Source organism: Embiotoca jacksoni, unplaced genomic scaffold (genome assembly GCF_022577435.1).
Source record: "Embiotoca jacksoni isolate LCO1_2020_lvr unplaced genomic scaffold, fEmbJac1.0.p SCAF_3, whole genome shotgun sequence".
In the NCBI taxonomy this organism is placed as follows: Eukaryota; Metazoa; Chordata; class Actinopteri; family Embiotocidae; genus Embiotoca; species Embiotoca jacksoni.
Genome location: NW_027185381.1, coordinates 22,361,091 through 22,379,329, shown reverse-complemented (window position 1 = coordinate 22,379,329; position 18,239 = coordinate 22,361,091). Strand labels below are relative to the sequence as shown.

The 18,239-nt window shown below is 44.5% G+C and overlaps 2 protein-coding genes across 2 annotated transcripts in view; one reads left to right on the top strand and one right to left on the bottom strand.

Moving 5' to 3' along the window:
* Positions 1-328: 328 nt before the first annotated feature.
* Positions 329-16,546, top strand: nup205 (nucleoporin 205). The gene is made up of 42 exons (XM_069163709.1): positions 329-395; positions 1,814-1,956; positions 2,107-2,278; positions 2,372-2,516; positions 2,651-2,810; positions 2,943-3,171; positions 3,299-3,463; positions 3,587-3,762; positions 3,945-4,061; positions 4,210-4,347; positions 4,525-4,675; positions 4,973-5,178; positions 5,265-5,447; positions 5,894-5,944; positions 6,332-6,541; positions 6,638-6,875; positions 6,979-7,168; positions 7,319-7,439; positions 7,777-7,858; positions 8,026-8,190; positions 8,301-8,425; positions 8,564-8,678; positions 8,949-9,098; positions 9,414-9,488; positions 9,628-9,785; positions 9,902-9,982; positions 10,276-10,467; positions 10,641-10,842; positions 10,958-11,056; positions 11,177-11,325; positions 11,615-11,806; positions 11,916-12,037; positions 12,483-12,615; positions 12,804-12,930; positions 13,008-13,081; positions 13,220-13,348; positions 13,542-13,668; positions 13,903-14,075; positions 14,248-14,377; positions 14,630-14,758; positions 14,977-15,053; positions 15,189-16,546. Exons 1-42 carry the CDS (start codon positions 368-370, stop codon positions 15,339-15,341), a joined length of 5,982 nt encoding a protein of 1,993 aa, XP_069019810.1. The 5' UTR covers positions 329-367; the 3' UTR covers positions 15,342-16,546.
* Positions 16,145-18,239, bottom strand: part of fgd4a (FYVE, RhoGEF and PH domain containing 4a) — a 50,545-nt gene continuing 48,450 nt past the window's right edge. The window contains exon 18 of the mRNA XM_069163710.1: positions 16,145-18,148. Within this exon, the coding sequence (XP_069019811.1) occupies positions 17,882-18,148 (267 nt within the window). The 3' untranslated portion in view covers positions 16,145-17,881. The remainder of the gene's footprint in view (positions 18,149-18,239) is intronic.

Here is an 18,239-nt window from a genome sequence, read left to right as displayed (position 1 = left end):
GAGTATTGATTCGCAGGTGTGTGATAGAAAATTATATTTTAAAGATAGATAAATTTATGAAGGATTAAATAAGAATTAATTTTAAGCATCTCTTGACTTAATGTTTACGGGTAAACTACAATTTCCATCCGGGCTAAATGTGTGGCTGGACGGGCGCAAACGGTCCGAGGACCCCGCCTGAACAAATCATACAGAATTACAATAATGCTGAAGATGTTGCACTGACTTAGTCACCTACCATATATTTCAAATTAGGAGCGTTGAATTTTATTCCAGCAAACGTCACCGAAGCGGTAGAAAATTTAACATTTTCAATTACACACCGGCACTAACTCGGGACGCTTCTGTCCAATTTTCCAAGCGTACCATGGCAGCGCAGATGGCGGTAAATTCGGGTAACTATGTTTATTTCACAAAGTAACGCGCGTGTGATCATTTGTAGCAGTACATGTTAAATATTAATATACAAATACGCGCGCGTATATTCACTTTTTAATTGCTGTTTAGTCGTATTTCATACATTTTAACCACATAGTTCAGGATAAAGCGGTCAGGCTAACTTAGCCTAGCCTTGCCCCCCAAAAAAAAAAAAAAAAAAAAAAAAAAAATCAATGGGTGAGCAAACATTGAATTAGTTTGTGGAAAAAAAAAAAACACATTTGCAACATAACTCACTTCCACACTAGAACTAAAGTCGTGGGGTTATTTCGCCTTTTTTGTTGTTGTTGATGTAACACATGTGAAGTGGATCAGCTGATTTATCGGCTGTTTACTTGGGAGGCAGAAGTGAAACTATCGGAAATGTTTGGCTCCTGGTTTAAGATCGTGTAACAGTTAACGTCCAGGTTTAAACTGTAATAACGTTATATTCGTTTGATGAAGAAATGACAACAGTTGCATTACTTATTACACTTTGAACAGGGTAATCTGTAAATTTTAAAAGTCACCTTTTTTTGTAATAATAATAATAATAATAACCATTACTGTTAGGAAGAGGTTCACGGTGTAAATATTTCACAGATGCAATTTCACTTTCATCAGACTTGTAAGAGACATTTAGGTCAGATTATCATGGATTAAGATTATTCATTGACAAAAAAAAAAGTATTTGTTGTATTGGATACGCAAATGGACAATTATTACGTCATCTTCTGATCGCGATTATTTGAGTTGAGCACAATCATTTTTGCATAATTGTTAGAATTGTTTTTATTCATCTGGGTAAACAGCCGGAGGAAAAAAAAAAAACAGTAATATAATATTTCCATCTCTATTTCCACATCGTTTTCCCCATTTTGAGGTCTGACTGGCGCCTTTTTAATGACTTCATCTCAGTGCGTCCACTTCTTCTGCTCGTGGTGTAAAGCCACGTAAATGGAGAATTAGTGTCTCAATAGTACATTGTTTATTTTGATTATTGGTACATTTTATTGTCAGTAATTTCTTTGTATATCTAAATTGTTATTTATGTCTTATCTGCCCTGTTTAGAAAGCCACAACGGCAAACAGAAATGTAATTTTTATTTACATGTTCAATGCCAATAAATGGCCTTCTTCATAAGGTATATGTGCATTATTAAACTATGATGTGGTTTATACTGTAATAATGGCATAAAATTAACCGTAAAAGACAATTGAATCGTTCTTTACAATTAGTTGTATGACTAATAATCATCAACAATTCACAAACTGCTTGATCAATGCCAACAAAGTATGGTTGTAAGAAACTCGCACAAGAGCAGTGTTAGAAATATGTTGTGTGCACGTCTTATCTGATGAGCAAAGACGTCTGAAAGCCCATTTCCTCACTCAGGAGCCAGTCTGTGGGGGCCACTGAAAGAGTTATGGGAGACGGTGGATGGAGCTGTGTTGAGGAGACAGCCGGAGAGCGTCCACCTCCTGGACCTGCAGCTGAAGAAGCACAAACCGCACTTTCTGTCACTCTTCAAGAACCCGGTGAGCCACAACAAAACAGCTTTTGCAAACACCATCATTTCATATATTCAAAAGGTTTTTTTTCTTTCTTCTTGTGTAGACAAACTAATGTGTTGATATACGTTGCGTGTTTTCTTAGATTTTAATGTCTGGTCCTCTCGTCGTTTTTAGCCAAAGAGTGCAGAGCAGAGAGACAAAGTGCGCAAAGCCAGCACAGAAGGCATCGCCATCCAAGGTCAGCAGGGGTCCCGGCTCCTTCCAGAACAGCTTCTGTCTGAGGCCTTCATCCTCAGTGACCTGTTTGATATTGGAGAGTTGGCAGCTTTGGAGCTGCTGCTGGCAGGTAAAGTGGACATGACTTATAAGCAAATCTGTAAAGAAAGTGACATTAAGATTTAACACAGGTAATTCTGCGATTGTACTTGTTTTTCTGCAGGTGAGCAACAGCAGCCCCACTTTCCAGGTCTGACACGAGGTCTAGTGGGCGTGTTACTCTACTGGGATGGAAAGCTTTGCATGGCCAACTCTCTGCGTACACTCATCCAGTCACGGCATGGCAAGACCTTCACCCTGGATCTCAGGTAATAATGTCATTATTAAAGGCTCACATGATGAGTATGTTATTGTCTTATGGTTCATTGTTTTATTTGTTTGTTTTTCTTTATTGCATACATACAGTAAGTTGACGCGTACTGTCATTTGTTTTGTCATTCAGTGAAGAGCTGGTGGCTTTGACAACACGTTTTACAGATGAGCTGATGAGCCAGGGTCTGACCAAACGCATCCTAACGTTGGTGTCAGAGATCAACGTGACGCGGGAGTTTGAGCGGCTGCAGAAGGAGCGTGGTTTGGGCAATGAAAAGCACAGGAAAGAGGTGGGATTTGGTCATTTGAAACATTTGTAGTCATACGGGAGCAGTGCAATGCCTTTCTGGTTGTAACTGAAGTAGAAACACGCAGTGAGGAATAGACAAATATGGGCGTCTGATTTCCACTTCTGTCACCAGGTTTCTGACCTCATCAAAGAATGCCGACAGGCCCTGGCAGACAGCCTGTTTTCATGGACCTGCCAATCCCCCTTAACAAAAGATGACACCCTGGCTCTCATTGGCCATCTGGAGACGGTGACAGCTCTGGCTGACGGCTCACTGGACAGTGTGAACATGGCTCTAGTTATGGCGCTGCTCTACTGCTTGGATGTCAGCTTCATAGAGCAGGGGACCGAAGATAGAGAAGGCGAGTGCATGTTAAACCCCTGGAATGTCCACAAGTTAAACTGTCCAGTCACTTGTTACATTCAATATAAACGAAATGACTTTGCGTTTGTAAGTGGTAAACGACTGTGTATGTTGTGTTCCTCTAGATCTTCTCCAGTCACTGCCGCTGCTGACAGAGAGGCAGTATGTGTCCGCAGTGCACAGTCGTCTGATGGACAGCCAACCGTGGAAGCTTCCAGGGCTGCAGGCTGTGTGTCAGCTGGCCTGGGCTCTGTCTCTGAGAGTCCTCTCCCAGCTACCGCAGGGCTCTGGTAAGGCCTGTATTTCTTGGATCAGCATTAAATAAGCCTTCCTAACCATTTAATAAGGAATCATCAATTTAATGTATGTGTATGTGTATGTGTGTGTGTGTGTGTGTGTGTGTGTGTGTGTAGCCCTGGTTGAGTTCACTGAGGCAGATGAAGCTCTGGCTGACCAAGCTCTATTGGGAGACGTCTTCCTGTTTATGAAGGAGGGCATGCTGGGATGTGAGAGTTTTGCCCAGGAGGAGTTTTACATCCGCCGCCTCCATTCGCTCATGACAGACTTTATTGCACTGATGCCAATGAAGGTAAGAGAAGTTATTGGTGTCAACTTGTATTGAAGTTAAATATATTTTGTTTTGTGTTGGTATAATGTTGTGGTGTGAACTTATTAGAATTAGGCATTCTCTTATTAGTTATCAGTTTAGATTTTGTTTTTCTTTTGCATCTTGATTAAAATATATGATTACCACCTTTTTGCTCTCTGCAGGTGAAACAGCTTCGTAACCGTGCCGATGAGGATGCCCGCCTGGTGCACATGTCGCTACAGATGGACAGTGAGCTTCCATCGTCCTTGCGCAAGGACTTGGAACATCTCATGATCTTGGTCAGTATTTTGTACAAACATATGACATCCGCTAACATCATCTTTTAGCCTGAGTTGAAAGGGTGGAACTTCTAATTTTACTGATAGCAGCTGATACTGGGCTGAAACTTTGGATTTAGTTCTTCACATTGGTGCTTTGTCTTGTCAGATAGGGGAGTTTTACAGTAAGGACCCGTTTGGGCTGGAGCTCGGTCTGGAGTTCTGGTGTCCCACAGAATCTCTGCAACACACCACACTGCAGGGGTCCTACCTGGGAATGGCCCTGCAAAGGCCTCCACACAAACAGGTGAGGGTCATGTTTTCAAGAGACAAGTTACATTAAAAAAAAAATCTCTTTCTCTTTTAGCAAAAATTCCCCAAATTTTAAGTTTGGCTCTCTGGAGGAAAAAAAAAAAAGTCTTGCATACCTGATCCTTGCTGTCTTTTGAAAGATTTTTTTTTTTTCCCCTGTTTTTTGATGCAGGTGGTTCTGTCCAAGTTTGTGCGTCAGATGGGAGACCTTCTGCCCCCCACCCTCTATATCCCGTATCTCCGTATGCTCAAAGGCCTGGCCAATGGTCCTCAGTGTGCTCACTACTGCTTCAGTCTGCTTAAAACCAATGGAGCTACACACAGTAAGATCCGATTGTTGTCATAACAGTTTTCAGGAATAATTTACTCTTATCAAAGATAACATATTTTCCAGTCTGATATCTCAAATTCAGACAGAGTTGGTGTGGAGTTTGGCCTTTGATTGATTACTAATCTGGAAGCCAAATTTCTACCATTAGAGTATCATCTTTTTGTGATATTTTGTTATTCAGCGTTAACTATGAAAATAATTAAATACAAACTTCCAATTTAGGTGATCTGAGCATTAACATGAAGAAGATTGAAATGAATAGCAGCTAACCTCTTGTACATACGTGCAGGTGACAACATCCAGGGAGTTTCAGGCGTTCCCGTGTCGTGGGAACATTTTTTTCACTCCCTCATGCTCTACCACGAGAACCTGCGGCGAGACTTTCCAAATCCAGACGCGGCACACTACCGCCACCTGCCACTCCGGGGCATCACCCAACGAGAGCTGGAAGGACTGACCTCTTTACTGCAGTTGCTCACCGCCATCATTACATGGGTATGGGACAACACACAGCAAGGATGCACCAAGGACGGAGGCCATGTCATATCTTTTCTGGTCAAATTTTTCTTCTCCCCTCCCAGAGTGAAAATGCTCGACTGGCTTTGTGTGAGCATCCTCAGTGGACCCCAGTCGTAGTGATGTTGGGGTTGCTACAGTGCAGCGTTCCTCCCGTCCTGAAGGCGGAGCTCCTGCACTGCCTGGCAGCCTTTGGGAAGTCGCCAGAGATCGCTGCTTCACTCTGGCAGTCGCTGGAGTACACGCAGGTAGGACAGCAATTTTAATTGATGAAAATCTGTATTATTTTAAGAAGTGATCATCATCACTGGAAGTTTATTTAATGGCTATATAATACACCAGTTTTGTCACTAGCAAGATATTACTAACAATGGTGGCAGCCCCACTGATTATAACATGCCCCCTTTAAAAAAAGAAAAAAAAAAAAGAACATTCGTTCTAGAGGAGAAGGATATGAAACCATTTTATACTAGTCTTGTTGGAAAAGTTGCCCGTAGATGTTATTATTGAAGTCAGGCTCCTGGAAGCAGTTAAAATCATTTTCTCTGGCAGTCAAAGCCTTCATTATTATTATTTTTTACCTGAAACATTTGTTATGTTCTGACAAGGTTCAGAGTTTTGAAGCTTGCCTTGTCTTGTCAGGTAGTTTTATATCAGATTTTAAGTTTTTGAATTCCTTTTTCTTCTACCACAGATCCTTCAGACAGTGCGAGCCCCAGGACAGAGGCAAGCTGCAGGAATTGAGGTGAGTCTTTGCTGCTCAACCTAGTTTGAAACGTTCATATTTTTTTTCAGTCTCCCGGTTCTGTCCCTCTTTCATAATGGTTCATTAGTGCATAAAGCAGACAATTACACCACTTCGGGCTATTTTGTTTCAGAATTTGAGTGATGAAGGTTAAATTGAAATTGTGTTATCGGTAGACTGAAGTATCGTCAATCAGTGGGTTTCTAATCTTAAAATGATAAAAAAATGGGAAAAAAAAAGTAGCACCTTGCACAACACTGAACTGCAGGAGAGACTAAAAATGAACTTTAAAGATGTTGTCAGTGTGATAAACCTTCAGTTTAGTTATGTAACCTGTGAGGAGATGCACATTTGACAAACTCTCTGAACTCTTTTCTTGCCTCTCAGGTCGAGCTGAATGAGATTGAGTCGAGCTGTGAGGAGTACCCGCTGACACGAGGCTTCTGTCATCTGATCAGCACGCTGGTCGAGAGCAGCCTGCCTGTTAATCTGGGGGCCGGCCTGCGTGTGCCAGGCTTTCAGCCCTACCTGAACTTCTTGCGCGACTCCGTGTTCCTCCCCTTCCCCACCCGAGCGTATCGTCGTCCAGCTGAGAAGGTAAAGTTCTCTCCTGGAGTTAAGGTGGAGACATCTAGCTGAAACATGCATGTATTCACTTTGTTTTTTTGTTGTTGTTTTTTTGCCATCTCTCAGTGGGAGGTAGCCGATTCTGTCCTGGAGGTGTTCCACAAGCTGCTGCGGGACTACGAGCCCCAGCCGTCAGACTTTGTGCAGGAGATGGTGGAGCTGCAGGGCGAGCAGGTCCCGGCCCACAAGCCCCCCGGCCACAGCATCATGTTCCACCTGCTCAACGACTCGCCCATGCTGGCTCTCTGCCTCAGCCTGCTGGAGGAAGGTGTGCGCCAGCTGGACACATATGCACCCTTCCCTGGTGAGAGAATATATGCTGCTGCTGTCAGAGAAATGGAGATTTCACGTGTGTGTGTGTGTCTGTGGTCATTCTGACAGCACTGTCCATCACGCCTCCCTTACAGGTAAGAAGCACCTGGAGTCAGCGGTGTTGCACTGCCTGTGCCTGTTGGACTTGGCTCTGCAGAAGGAAGTGGTGTTCATGGACCTGCTCAGGGAGAGCCAGGCCTCCCTGCTGGTTTCTCCCCTGGAGCAGCTCCTCCAGGGCGTCAGTCCTCAAACCCGAAGGGCCGATCACATCGTGAACATTGCCAGGTGAGATCACCCGGGTGTTTTTCAGTCAGTTCTTGTTTCAAATGTTAAACCTTGCTTTGAATCATGTGTCAAGTCATCAAACGACTCTTTGAAAGTCCGGTAGCTCAGGTTGAGAGTAACTTGGTGGTGAATCTTGTTTGTATCTTGCAGGTATCTGTACCACAGCAGCTCAAACCCAGAGGCCGCCTTCCAGAGTGCCAAGATCCTGCGTCGCATCGCCAACTACCCCAACATTCAGAACAGGCTGGTGGGAGATTTCACACACGACCAGGTATGTGCAAAATAGTTCTCTCGTAATATTTTAGTATAGCTCATTCATAACTTTTTTTTCCCCCTGAGAGATCATTTCAATCACAGACCAAACAGTAGCCTTTGTATTAAGTCAAACGTAAACTGAGCATTTGTTGTTGCTGTAAAATGTGTTGGTCCACTATACCAGTCTACGAATAATATACAGTAAAATGTGCATATCGGTGTGTAAAGCTAGCAGAACAAGTTGGCAACAGGCTGCAGGAAAGGTCAGGGTGTGCTTTTACTGGGTCTCTGCAAGTAAGCTTCACTGTAGTGTTGTGTGAAACCTTTTTTAAGAATTTCTCTCCGTCCTTCAGGCTGTGAGTGAAAAGCTTATGGCGGGGTTTGTGGAGTGTCTGGACAGTGAAGAGGCAGAGGAAGGAGCCGAGACGGGAGACGGTGAGACGGACATTCCTAATCTTGTTGTCTGCGCAACATTTCACGAACCTTGAAGCTGTACCATCTTCATTAGATTTCAATTGAATTGCGTGAAAGACAAACCTGTGTAATAAAATCGTCACACTTAACCTCATCTTCCTCATTTCCATCAACCTGTTTACCGTCAGAATTAGAACCTCAAAAAAAGGTGTCAAGAATCCGACATGAAACCCAGATCCACATCCTGAACCTGCTCATCACCTCTCTGGAGCTGAAGACACCCAATCTGGCTTTTTATCTGTTGGGCTATGAAGTGAAGAAGCCTGTGTCCTTAACCAATCTCCAGGACCCAGGTGAGCCTCTGACTTTAGCAGCTGACATGCTGATTTTGGTGCATTTATGGGTCGAGTGGAAAAGGAGTCCGAGGAGGGTTGTCTCTCAGTGGGCTGCTTGTCTGTTCCAGGTGTGTTGGGTTGTCCACGTAGCTGCCTGCACGCCATCCTGAGTCTGCTGCAGAGAGGCACGGAGAGGAGATCAGGACCTGTACTCACCCATCAGGCCCCACACCTGGCTGAGCTCTGCTACCAGGTAATACAAATACAAGCGAGTGACATGGAGACCGGTCTCTGCTGTGAGAGATGTAGCACAGCTTTGCCCAGCAGGATGACCGTGTACTTGAATTCAGAACTTATCTTATTTGTGCGTCTCGTTTCCTTCTTCTCTCAGGTGATCTACCAGCTGTGTACCTGCCCAGACACATCTGGACCCACCATGCGCTATTTGAGGACCAGCCAGGACTTCTTGTTTTCTCACCTGCAACACCTACCCTTCATCCTGCCGAGTAAGCTCAGAAGCCCCGCTGACCTCTTTCATTCAGAGAATAAAAGCGTCAGATACAGACGGATGAAAAGCAGGAAATACGAAAGCACTACTACTATTATACATTTTTGTATCCTTGCTGAAAAGACATAAAGGGTGTATGATAAAGCCATTTAATCTTTCGAAGCTATAATACAATATAAATGTATAAATAATTGATAAAAGTCAAATGACAGTAATTGTCTTTTCTTGTCATTACCTCAACTCTGCTTCTTTTTTTTTTTTTCTCCAGGTAACCAGATTGCCGCCCTCTCCCAGATGTCTTGGCTCATGAAAACAGCTGCAATCGAGCTGAGAGTGACCTCACTGAACCGCCAGCGTTCACATACACAGCGCCTCGTCAGCCTCCTGCTGGACGACCAGCCGCACACTCAGCACGCCAGTATGTGACGTGTTGTTAAAGCTTCCTTTTCCCTGAACTCCTGAAGTGGATTCTGTAAAAATTCTTCCAATACACGGCTGTTGCGCTGTTAAAGTTCTCCGTAACAGAGGAGTTCATGATACTGCAGCAAAATACACTTTCATATGTTTCATATGTTCAAATTGATGTGTGTAGTTTTCCCCATTTTTACATTTTTTTTTTTTAATGTTTGTCGGTTCAGAGAAATGTGTATCCGGTGTCATTCTCAATGGAAACTTAAACGATCTGTAGTAATATTGAATGTATCTGATAATGTAAATCATTTTTTCTTTGTAGGTGATGGGGAAACGGGCATGGAAGAAGAGACCCGATCTGTCAGTGGTTTCCTGCATTTTGACACCGTTTCTAAAGGTTTGCGTCGTCCCATTCAATTTAAATATTGTCAGGAGGATACAGTTAACATTTAAATGCCTCTTTAGGCACTTGGTAATTAAATCATTCTTGTAAGCTGAAGATTTACAGCAGATTGTCTCTGGCTTTTCATCATCAGTACGCAGGAAGTTGCTGAGTGTGCTGGACGCCATTGATTTCAGTCAGGATATGCCTGAGCTGCTGCAGCTGGACTTCTTTGAGCGCACTCAGATAGAGCAGGTGATCGCCAACTGTGAGCATGTCAACGAGCAAGGCCACACCGTGTGCAACGTGAAGGTGGGTTCCTCCGCGGAACGTCATTTTCTCTTTCTCTGCTCCGTTGGTTCAAATACGTTTAGAGTTTGATCTTCCACTGATCCCCGTGTCATCGCTTGTTCGGTTCTCCCTCACAGCTGCTTCACAGAGTGCTGGTCGCTGAGGTTAATGCACTGCAAGGAATGGCAGCAATTGGACAGAGGCCCCTGTTAATGGAAGTAAGTGAACCGCAGATAATGGGACTCGCATTGTGTGTTGTAATTCTAGCAACACTTAATAGTTACACTGTGTTTTTGTGTGTGGAAATATCGAAAGAGGAACCTTTGTAACAGATTGTTATTTATATCAAAAAAACTAACTTGTAGGTTTGAACACTTCAAATCCTCTTTTTGTGTTTATAACGATAATATGGTATTTCCTCTCACTAAAAGATTGAGTCTTTTTGGAGATTAAAGCCTTCGCAAAAATGTTTGGCGTATTCTCATTTGCGTCCGTGGATTTATTCTCGTAGGAGGTGAACTCCATCCTGCAGCAAGTGGTGGAACGTAACCGCGTCCGCCGGAGTCTGAGTGCAAAGCGACATGCTCTGCAGTCCTGGAGGAGCCTGGTGGAGACGCTGCTGATCGCCTGCCCAGCCGATCTCATACCTGCTGATGACAGGCAGCTCATCATCAGAGACCTCCTGCTGGACCTGCATGACAAGGTCAGTGTGGATGTGTGGCACAAGGTGGAACGGTACAAATAATATCACCTCGCAAGCATAGTAAGGAATATCTTCTACGGTGTTATGGCTTTTGTTCTGAGCTCATTACATATGTACTGAAGGAGTGAAGTTGTTGTAGTCGCTAAATTAAAATGTTGCTGTGCATCGTCTAGGTCTTATCCGAGGATGCAGCGGGAGAACTGATGCCCATTGTTGCCGGGGCCGTCTTCACTCTGACAGCCCACCTCAGCCAATCAGTGCTGTCCGAGCAGCAGCAGGGGGTGGGATTAGAAGCATCCTCCGGCTTTGCCTCCATCGCCAACTCTGCCCTGCACCTGATCCTCCGCAAACTGCTGGACTTCATCCTTTGTACTGGTTAGTGATTACTTAAAACCCCTCTAACTCATAAACCCATATTTCTTTCATGGGATGTATTTCCTGTATAAACTTTGGCCAGAATAGATTCTATAATGTCTTTCAACACTTTAAGGAGGTGGATACCAGCGTCTGCGTGCTCACCTGTATGGCTCCCTGCTCTACTACCTGCAAATCGCCCAGAAACCTGAAGAACCAGACACTCTGCAGACAGGTACAACAAAGAAACAATCATGCATTTTGTGTTGTGTGACAAATGTCTTTTTCTATCATTTCAAAGGAACAGTGTACAGATTTGATCTGATCATCTGAATAAATCTCTTTGCACTTGCAGCAGGGAAAGCAATGTGGGAGCGTCTCACAGCCCCTGAAGATGGTTTCTCCAAACTGCAGAGAGAGAACCTTGCTATCATCGAGAGCTATGGGAAGGCCCTCATGGAGGTTGTGTGTAAGGACGCCTGCGACGGCCATGAAATTACCAGGGTAAGATCCAAACCGCACACTTCCTAGCAGAATGTATGCTTAGTCTGCACGTTTCTCTCTCATATTAAAGTTTTCGTGGCATTTTTTGCCCCCAATTCTGACTGTATTCCTTTTGTAATACTTGCATATAATGTTTAATTTTGTGTAGTAGTATATGCATTATTTCTCCATTGGGTTCTATTAATCACACAGTTAAGACAAACCTTTGTGCTGTATGTTTATTTATTTAATTTAATTTTGTTTTTTTTACTCCCTCTTATCATCCCTCTCTTCTCTCCCTCTCTGTCAGATGCTGGCGCTGGCGGTGCTGGATCGTATCCTCTCAATAGACCGTCAGAACCAGTGGCTGGTGTACGTCTGCAACAGTGGCTACCTGCGCTCATTAGTGGAGAGCCTGAGGCAGGACGACGCTGCCCTGCAGAGTCTGCTCACACCACAGCCACCCCTCCTCAAACCACTCTACATCTACGAGAGCAAGATGGTGAGCAGGTCATTACGTCTCAAAAGACTTGACACAGACAGCGGTGTATGTTTAAAGCCTCTTGTAAGTTCAGGATTACGAAGGTACGAGCTCCGCTGTGTGTCTTCAGGCTCTGCTGACTCGTGTGGCCAAGACCGGCCAGGGAGCTGTGGAGCTGCTGCGCTGTGGGCTGGTGGCACAGCTGATCGAGTGCCAGGTGTTTGACATGGTGCCTGACAGTGATGCACACAGGTACGGATGTGGTGATGCAACACAGCCAGCAGAGGGAAGAGAGAGAGAGAGAGAGAGAGAGGGAAGGAGGGAGGGAAGGAGGGAGATAAGGAGGGAGGGAGAGAGATTTTCACCAAATTCCTGCACTTAGCCTTGACTTCTGAAGTGATTTTTCACAAATGAATAAAAAGCATAAACAATATACTGTGATTAATAATTCTGCTCTAAACTTACATAATTCAAATTGTCTTAATTACAGATAGAAAAAAAAAGTCAGTTGTATAATTTTGGTGGAGAAGGTCACCAACTTGTTCCTCAAGGCAAATTTCATATGTCCTTTTTACGCCAGCTATCGTAAGGGTTGTTGTTCACTTGTTCTGATAAGCTTTTTTCCTTAAGTGTTTATTTTTTAAGTCTATATATTTTTATATCCGTATCTTTGTGTCTGTTTCCCTTTTGACCGCAGGGTGATGAGAGACCCATCAGGCTTCATCCCAAGTCCCATTGACCGCTACAGGCAGATTCTCTTACCAACCTTGAGGCTCTTTCAGGTGATCCTGACGTCTACCTCCATAAATCACCAGCAGGGGGCAGCACAGGTAAGCGCCAAAGGTCTTTTATCTGAGCCATTTAAAAAAAAATATTTTTAGGATTACATTTTAACCATTAAAAGCCCAAATATTGTCATGAGTTTATTCTGTCAGTAAAGGCTGTCTAGTTCCTGTACTGGCTTTGTTGATCTGTGCTGTGTTTAAATGGTTCATATTGTTATAAACTGTGTGCGTAGGTTCTCCAGTGGCTGATAGTCCACGCAGACACCATTCAATCCCTGTTGCGCTGTCAGGAGCTCAGTATGGGAGCGCTGCAGGAACTCTCTCTGCTTACTGGCATCATCAGTAAAACAGCTCTGCCAGGTACAAACATAACATCACTGGTTCTATTCCGCAAACCACAACATTACATTACAACATTATACCGTGTGGTCTCTCAGGGGCCCTTGAGATGGGTGGAGAAGTCAACAGCGCCGTTCTCATGGAGTTCCAGGGTCACATTAACAGATTCCAGGTTCGACAATTTCCTCTCATCTTGTCCACCATCAAGCCTGCTTCTGTATTCCCGCTGATTGCACGTGCTTTTCATTGCAGGAACTGCTCCGTTGATAATGCATCTCGTTTTTTGCTTTCTTTTTTCTTTTTTTTTTAGCGCCTGTGTTTGTCTCTGCTCGGCCGTCTGGCGGGAAGTGAGCGGGAGAGGTTGTTAAAGCAGGCTGAGATCTCCGCGCCCGGAGACTCGGCGGAAAGACGAGAGGAGATGGAGGTTGCCATGCAACAGGTCCGAAAATAGAGATATCACCTGTGTTCAAAATGCCCCTACATTTTAAGCGCTCCAAAAGCTCGAGTGGACGCTGGGTACACGGGTTTGAAATGACCCTGAAATATCTGTGGAACGTGTTTATCCGTAGCTGTGATTATTCATCGGTTCTGCATTGTCAGTCAAGCTGAACCGTGCTGTCCTCTGTCCCTAGGTGTGTGCCAACATCATGGAGTACTGCCAAACCCTCCTGCTGCAGAGCTCAGCCCAGGCTCAGTTCAGCATCTGCCTCTTCAGCCCGTCCGGCAGCGAGCCAGCTGGCAGAGACGGAGGACGCACAGGTCAGTGATATTCTAGCCTTACTTAAAAAAAAAAGAAGAGGAAAAAGGATTTGACTCGAGTCACTGCTAAACAAGCCGGGGTTTCACCTTGTGATTGTATTAGTCCTCCTCCGTTTGTGAAATGTCTAAAAAGCGTTCTAGAAATCCAGAATCTCTCGAGGCCCTTTTAGCTTCTTATTTTCAGAAGCGCTCCCACAAATACGAGACTAAACTGTGGCTCTTATTTTGTTTCAGATCTCACATCCACTCTGCCATCAATGGCTTACTCGCGGGTCCCCAGCCTGGGTCTGGTCCTGTACCTGCTGAAGAACAGCGCTGCAGACTTCTTCCGCTTCCACCAAAGTCACAGGCAGAGCCTGGGCAAGCTGCAGAGCCTGGACCAGCTGCCCCCCGAGGAGCTCAAGGAGGTAACGAAGGACGAACACGTTCATTCACCCGTCATTCACGGGCTCATTAGCGTCTCGGGGTCAGTTTTAGCCAACGAAATTCCACCTTATTCCACTTTTGTTGCGTTTTAAGCCCGTCGTGTGTCGGTACCTTGTTTGACTTCAGTTGTAAGCGCAGACGTGTTCTCTGTAGTTGTGCCAGGGCCTGGTGTCGGGCCCAGGAGGCGTGGAGAAAATCTCATCAGTCCAGAGGAGCTTGCTGGCCAAGAGACGCCTGGTCCAGCTGATCAACAACAGAGCCAAGCTGCTGGCCCTGTGCTCCTGTATCCTTTCACCCTCATAGGCACAATTGTCGTTACAGGATTAACAGCAATGAATTAAAATCTGTTTTGGGGGCATTTTCAGCACACCAGAATAAAACAACAACAACAACAACTCTCTCACACTTAAACAAGTGTGTGGCTTCATGCTTTCTTTCTTTCCTTTGACTGCATTAAAAGGGGTGAGAGCTGAAATGTAGAAAATCCCACATCGTAGGTTTTCTGTGAGATGCCTTGACCTGCCTCTTCTCTCAGATGTTATCGAGACCTGCTTGTTTGTGTTGTGGCGCCACCTGGAGTACTACCTGCTGCATTGTACCCCCACCGACCCCAAGGACTCCCTGCTGCCTGGAGCCAGTTTATACAGATCACGCCTCACGGACGGTGAGAAAATACGATACACCAGCCAAGAATGAGACCAGAGAGTTCTGTTTTTGATTGGTCGGTGAAAGCAGAGCTCACATAATAATAATAATAATAACATTATTAATAATAATATTAATAATATTAATAATAATAAATAAGTCTTCAGGTGTAGTTGGATCTGTTTCTCTTCTCTGATGATCAAATGTTGGCATGTTTGTGTATTTCATTTGCTCCAGACTCGTTTGGCGGGTTGCAGGCGAGCGGAGGCCGCGGACTCGGCCTGTCCAGAGTCAGCCAGCAAGACCTCGACCTGGTAAGAAATGACTGCTGAACTCGCTGCATGTTTTGAGGGAACACATCTGATGTTTGGCCAAGCTCGCATTCAAATTATGAACAAGTTGCGTCGTCGTTGATACGTTTTATTTGTGCGTCTCAACCCCCGCCGCAGCTGAAAAGCGACATGGGCGCAGGATTCGGAGAAGCCCTGCAGAGGAAGCTGCTGGAGGTGGAGGGCTCGTACAGCCAGGTCCGCTCTCGCTACACCTTCATCCAGGCCCTCGTCCGCAGGATCCGCGGCCTCCTCCGACAGCCAAAGAGCTGAGACGGAAAACTTCCAAGGACTCCGAAATTCAGTCCGTTTGCTTTTTCAGGCAAACGCCACTCCTTCCTACTGACCTGGTGCAACTCTTCTCCGAAGCACAGTGGGATTTCTTTTTTTTTTCTTCTTCTTTTTTTTTTTTTAACATGCCGTGCACTTTGTGTGACGGATTGTGTTAACTTGCGCCGTGCAAGGAGCAGACTTGCAGAACAACAATTTTTTTCATGTTCAGACGAATTTGATATTCTTTTGTTTTGTCTGATAACAAATTATTTTTTTTTCCCTTTTGTGAAAATAAACATTTTCTAAATCTGTTAATTAAACTGTCTAGTTCACAAATTTACGGCACCATAAACCACCTAAACGACGGCGATAATTAGCGGAGTTTAATTTAGTTGGTAATTGCAAATTGGAGTCACTGTCTGCTGCCTCATCTTCGGTGGCGTACACACAGTCTGCATCAAAAGTGCTTGTGTTCATTCTCTCGACAGCGACATTTTCACTTCGCCGATACTTAATCATTCTTGCGTGACACTTTTTTTTTTCCACACAAACTTTTACTGCATCTCTTATCACCAGAGCGTCGGCCACTGGTAATAAACAGGAACTTCACTTGTGCATGTGCACTTCCGAGTTAGCTCTTTTGTGAAAATCTTCTCGTCAAGAGAAGCAAAACAAGGAACCAAAAGAAGACGCTGTGAAAGTAGCATCACGATAACTCACAGAAGTGTCTGACTTGTTTCACACACCGTGATATAAACTGCAGACTTGAGTCCTTCTAGCACCAAACAAGCTAAATCCACATACAATCATTTAATCTCACTTTATTTTCTTTGAAGGTACACTTTTTTTTTTTTTTTTTTTAAGACCATAAAGTGCGTAGATTCTCAAACCTTTGGAAGAGGGGATGAGAGGACACGTAAAAATCTGTTTATACATTCAGATCTAACAAGACAGAAGTTTTGTGCTCTTGTTTTTTTTATTTGAATACTGAGGACGGGGGGGGGGGGAAAGAAGAGTTCAGAGAGGTTGAGACTCAGGTGAGCACCAGCATTGAGCACAGGGGGAATGAACACAGTCACTGTGGAAAATATAGGCACATTCCCCCCCTAGTGACAGTCCACCCAGTTCTGTGGCTGGTCGCTGTGACACGTTTCATGTTAGTTGGAAAAAAACAAAACAAAAACATCTCAGAAAAAAAAAACAAATTGGATCTACCTAATGCACTTCTTAGTTGACAACGAGGGAACAAATTTTGTGCTACGTTTTAACAGCTCATGCTCGTCATACTCTATAAATTACTTTAAATAATAAAATTAATTACAGCATTAAAAATACTTTTACATTTGTCGCACCAGCTCGCCATGACTGATTGTGCTGCATTTGCATCTAAACGGGAAACTCTGCCACACGAGGATAATGATGACCCCGCCCATCTCGCTTCCGGTGAACTGAGGTGTATGATCGTCCTCTAGGTAAACAATCATCAACAGATGTCCCATATTAGAATACGTGATTGCAACGTGCCATTTCATTACAAACAGCAGTGTGCAGGCCGTAGGGTTGGGCAACGTTGATGGCCTGCCTATATATATATATATTTTTTTTATTTTTTTTTACCCTTTTAAAGGCACAATCAACAAATTTTACACAAATATTAGTTTACTTGTCCTGGAGAGAACGTCTCAACCTGCGAAAGCCCAACTATGAAGCCTTGAGTGACCCTGATAGTTTCATGGTGACGTTCTCAGGGTTTTCTGGAATTAGGGGTTTGATTTGCAAAATGAGTTCCTTTAGCTTATGAGAAAACACACGTTACATTACAGGTTTTTACTAACGTGCCTCCAGAGTCTGTTGATAACTTTCACTGACGGATGAGAGAGCAGAGAGACGGGACCATCATTATCCAACCTACATGATCATTCTTACAGTTTTGAAACCATCTTCTCGAGCAAAGAAAAGGGAGAATACTGTAAATACTTTATATCGTACTTAGATGTTTTTCTATTTTATAGAAACAAAGTTTGACTAATTTCTGTACATAAAAACACAGCTGCTCCTTTTTGGAAAAAAAAAACAACAAAAACAAACCCAAACATTTATACTGTACAGGTAGACAGAATTCCAGCACCAGCAGACTTCGTTCGGACTGCCCGTCTACTTCCAGTCACATCCACAACGGGGCCGCCGTGCAAGTCTGGTCGTCCACTGGCACAATGTCTGGTTTCGAGCTGTCCTTAACTGTGCCTGTTTGAGGGAAGTTGATGTATCCTGAGGCCTCCCCCCCCACCCCCCTCTGCTCTAGTGTTGATTGTACCGGAAATGTCCGTTAGTAATCCAGCACGGCTCTAGCAGTGAGTTTTGCAGAAGAAAATCCAGGCATAAACAGGAAAGATGGAAGGAAAGGCAGCTTATCCAGCACTCGTTCTTCCATTCAGATTCGAGGACAGGATGGAGAGTGTGTTTGTACTTTGTGCATGCGGCACACATCCCATCTTTTCTCAATGAATCCAACAGCAATTTGTTTTGTAGAAAGCACGCCTCTATGTGCTATCAGTGCTGGCCTCTGGTGTGTTGTTGTTGTCCAACATGTTGGCGTTGCTGCCGTTGGTGTGAGCGCGTTCTGGCACGTCTCCCGTCACCGCCACTCGGATCACTTTCAGCCAGCGCTGCTTGAGCTCCTCGTTTTCAGCAGCGAAGTTGTGGACGGACTTGGACTGGGTGAGGCGGAAGGTGGTCGGAGGGTCTGTGGGTCGGGCGTCCTCCACAGAATAACCCAGCAGGGGGATGGTGCACTGGGCCTTCACGTCCTGGGAGAGAGGGAAGAGAAGAGGATTTGATGGCTGCGGACGACCAAACGAATCAACGCATCCGGTGGCATTTGTGCTGCATGTTCTCGTC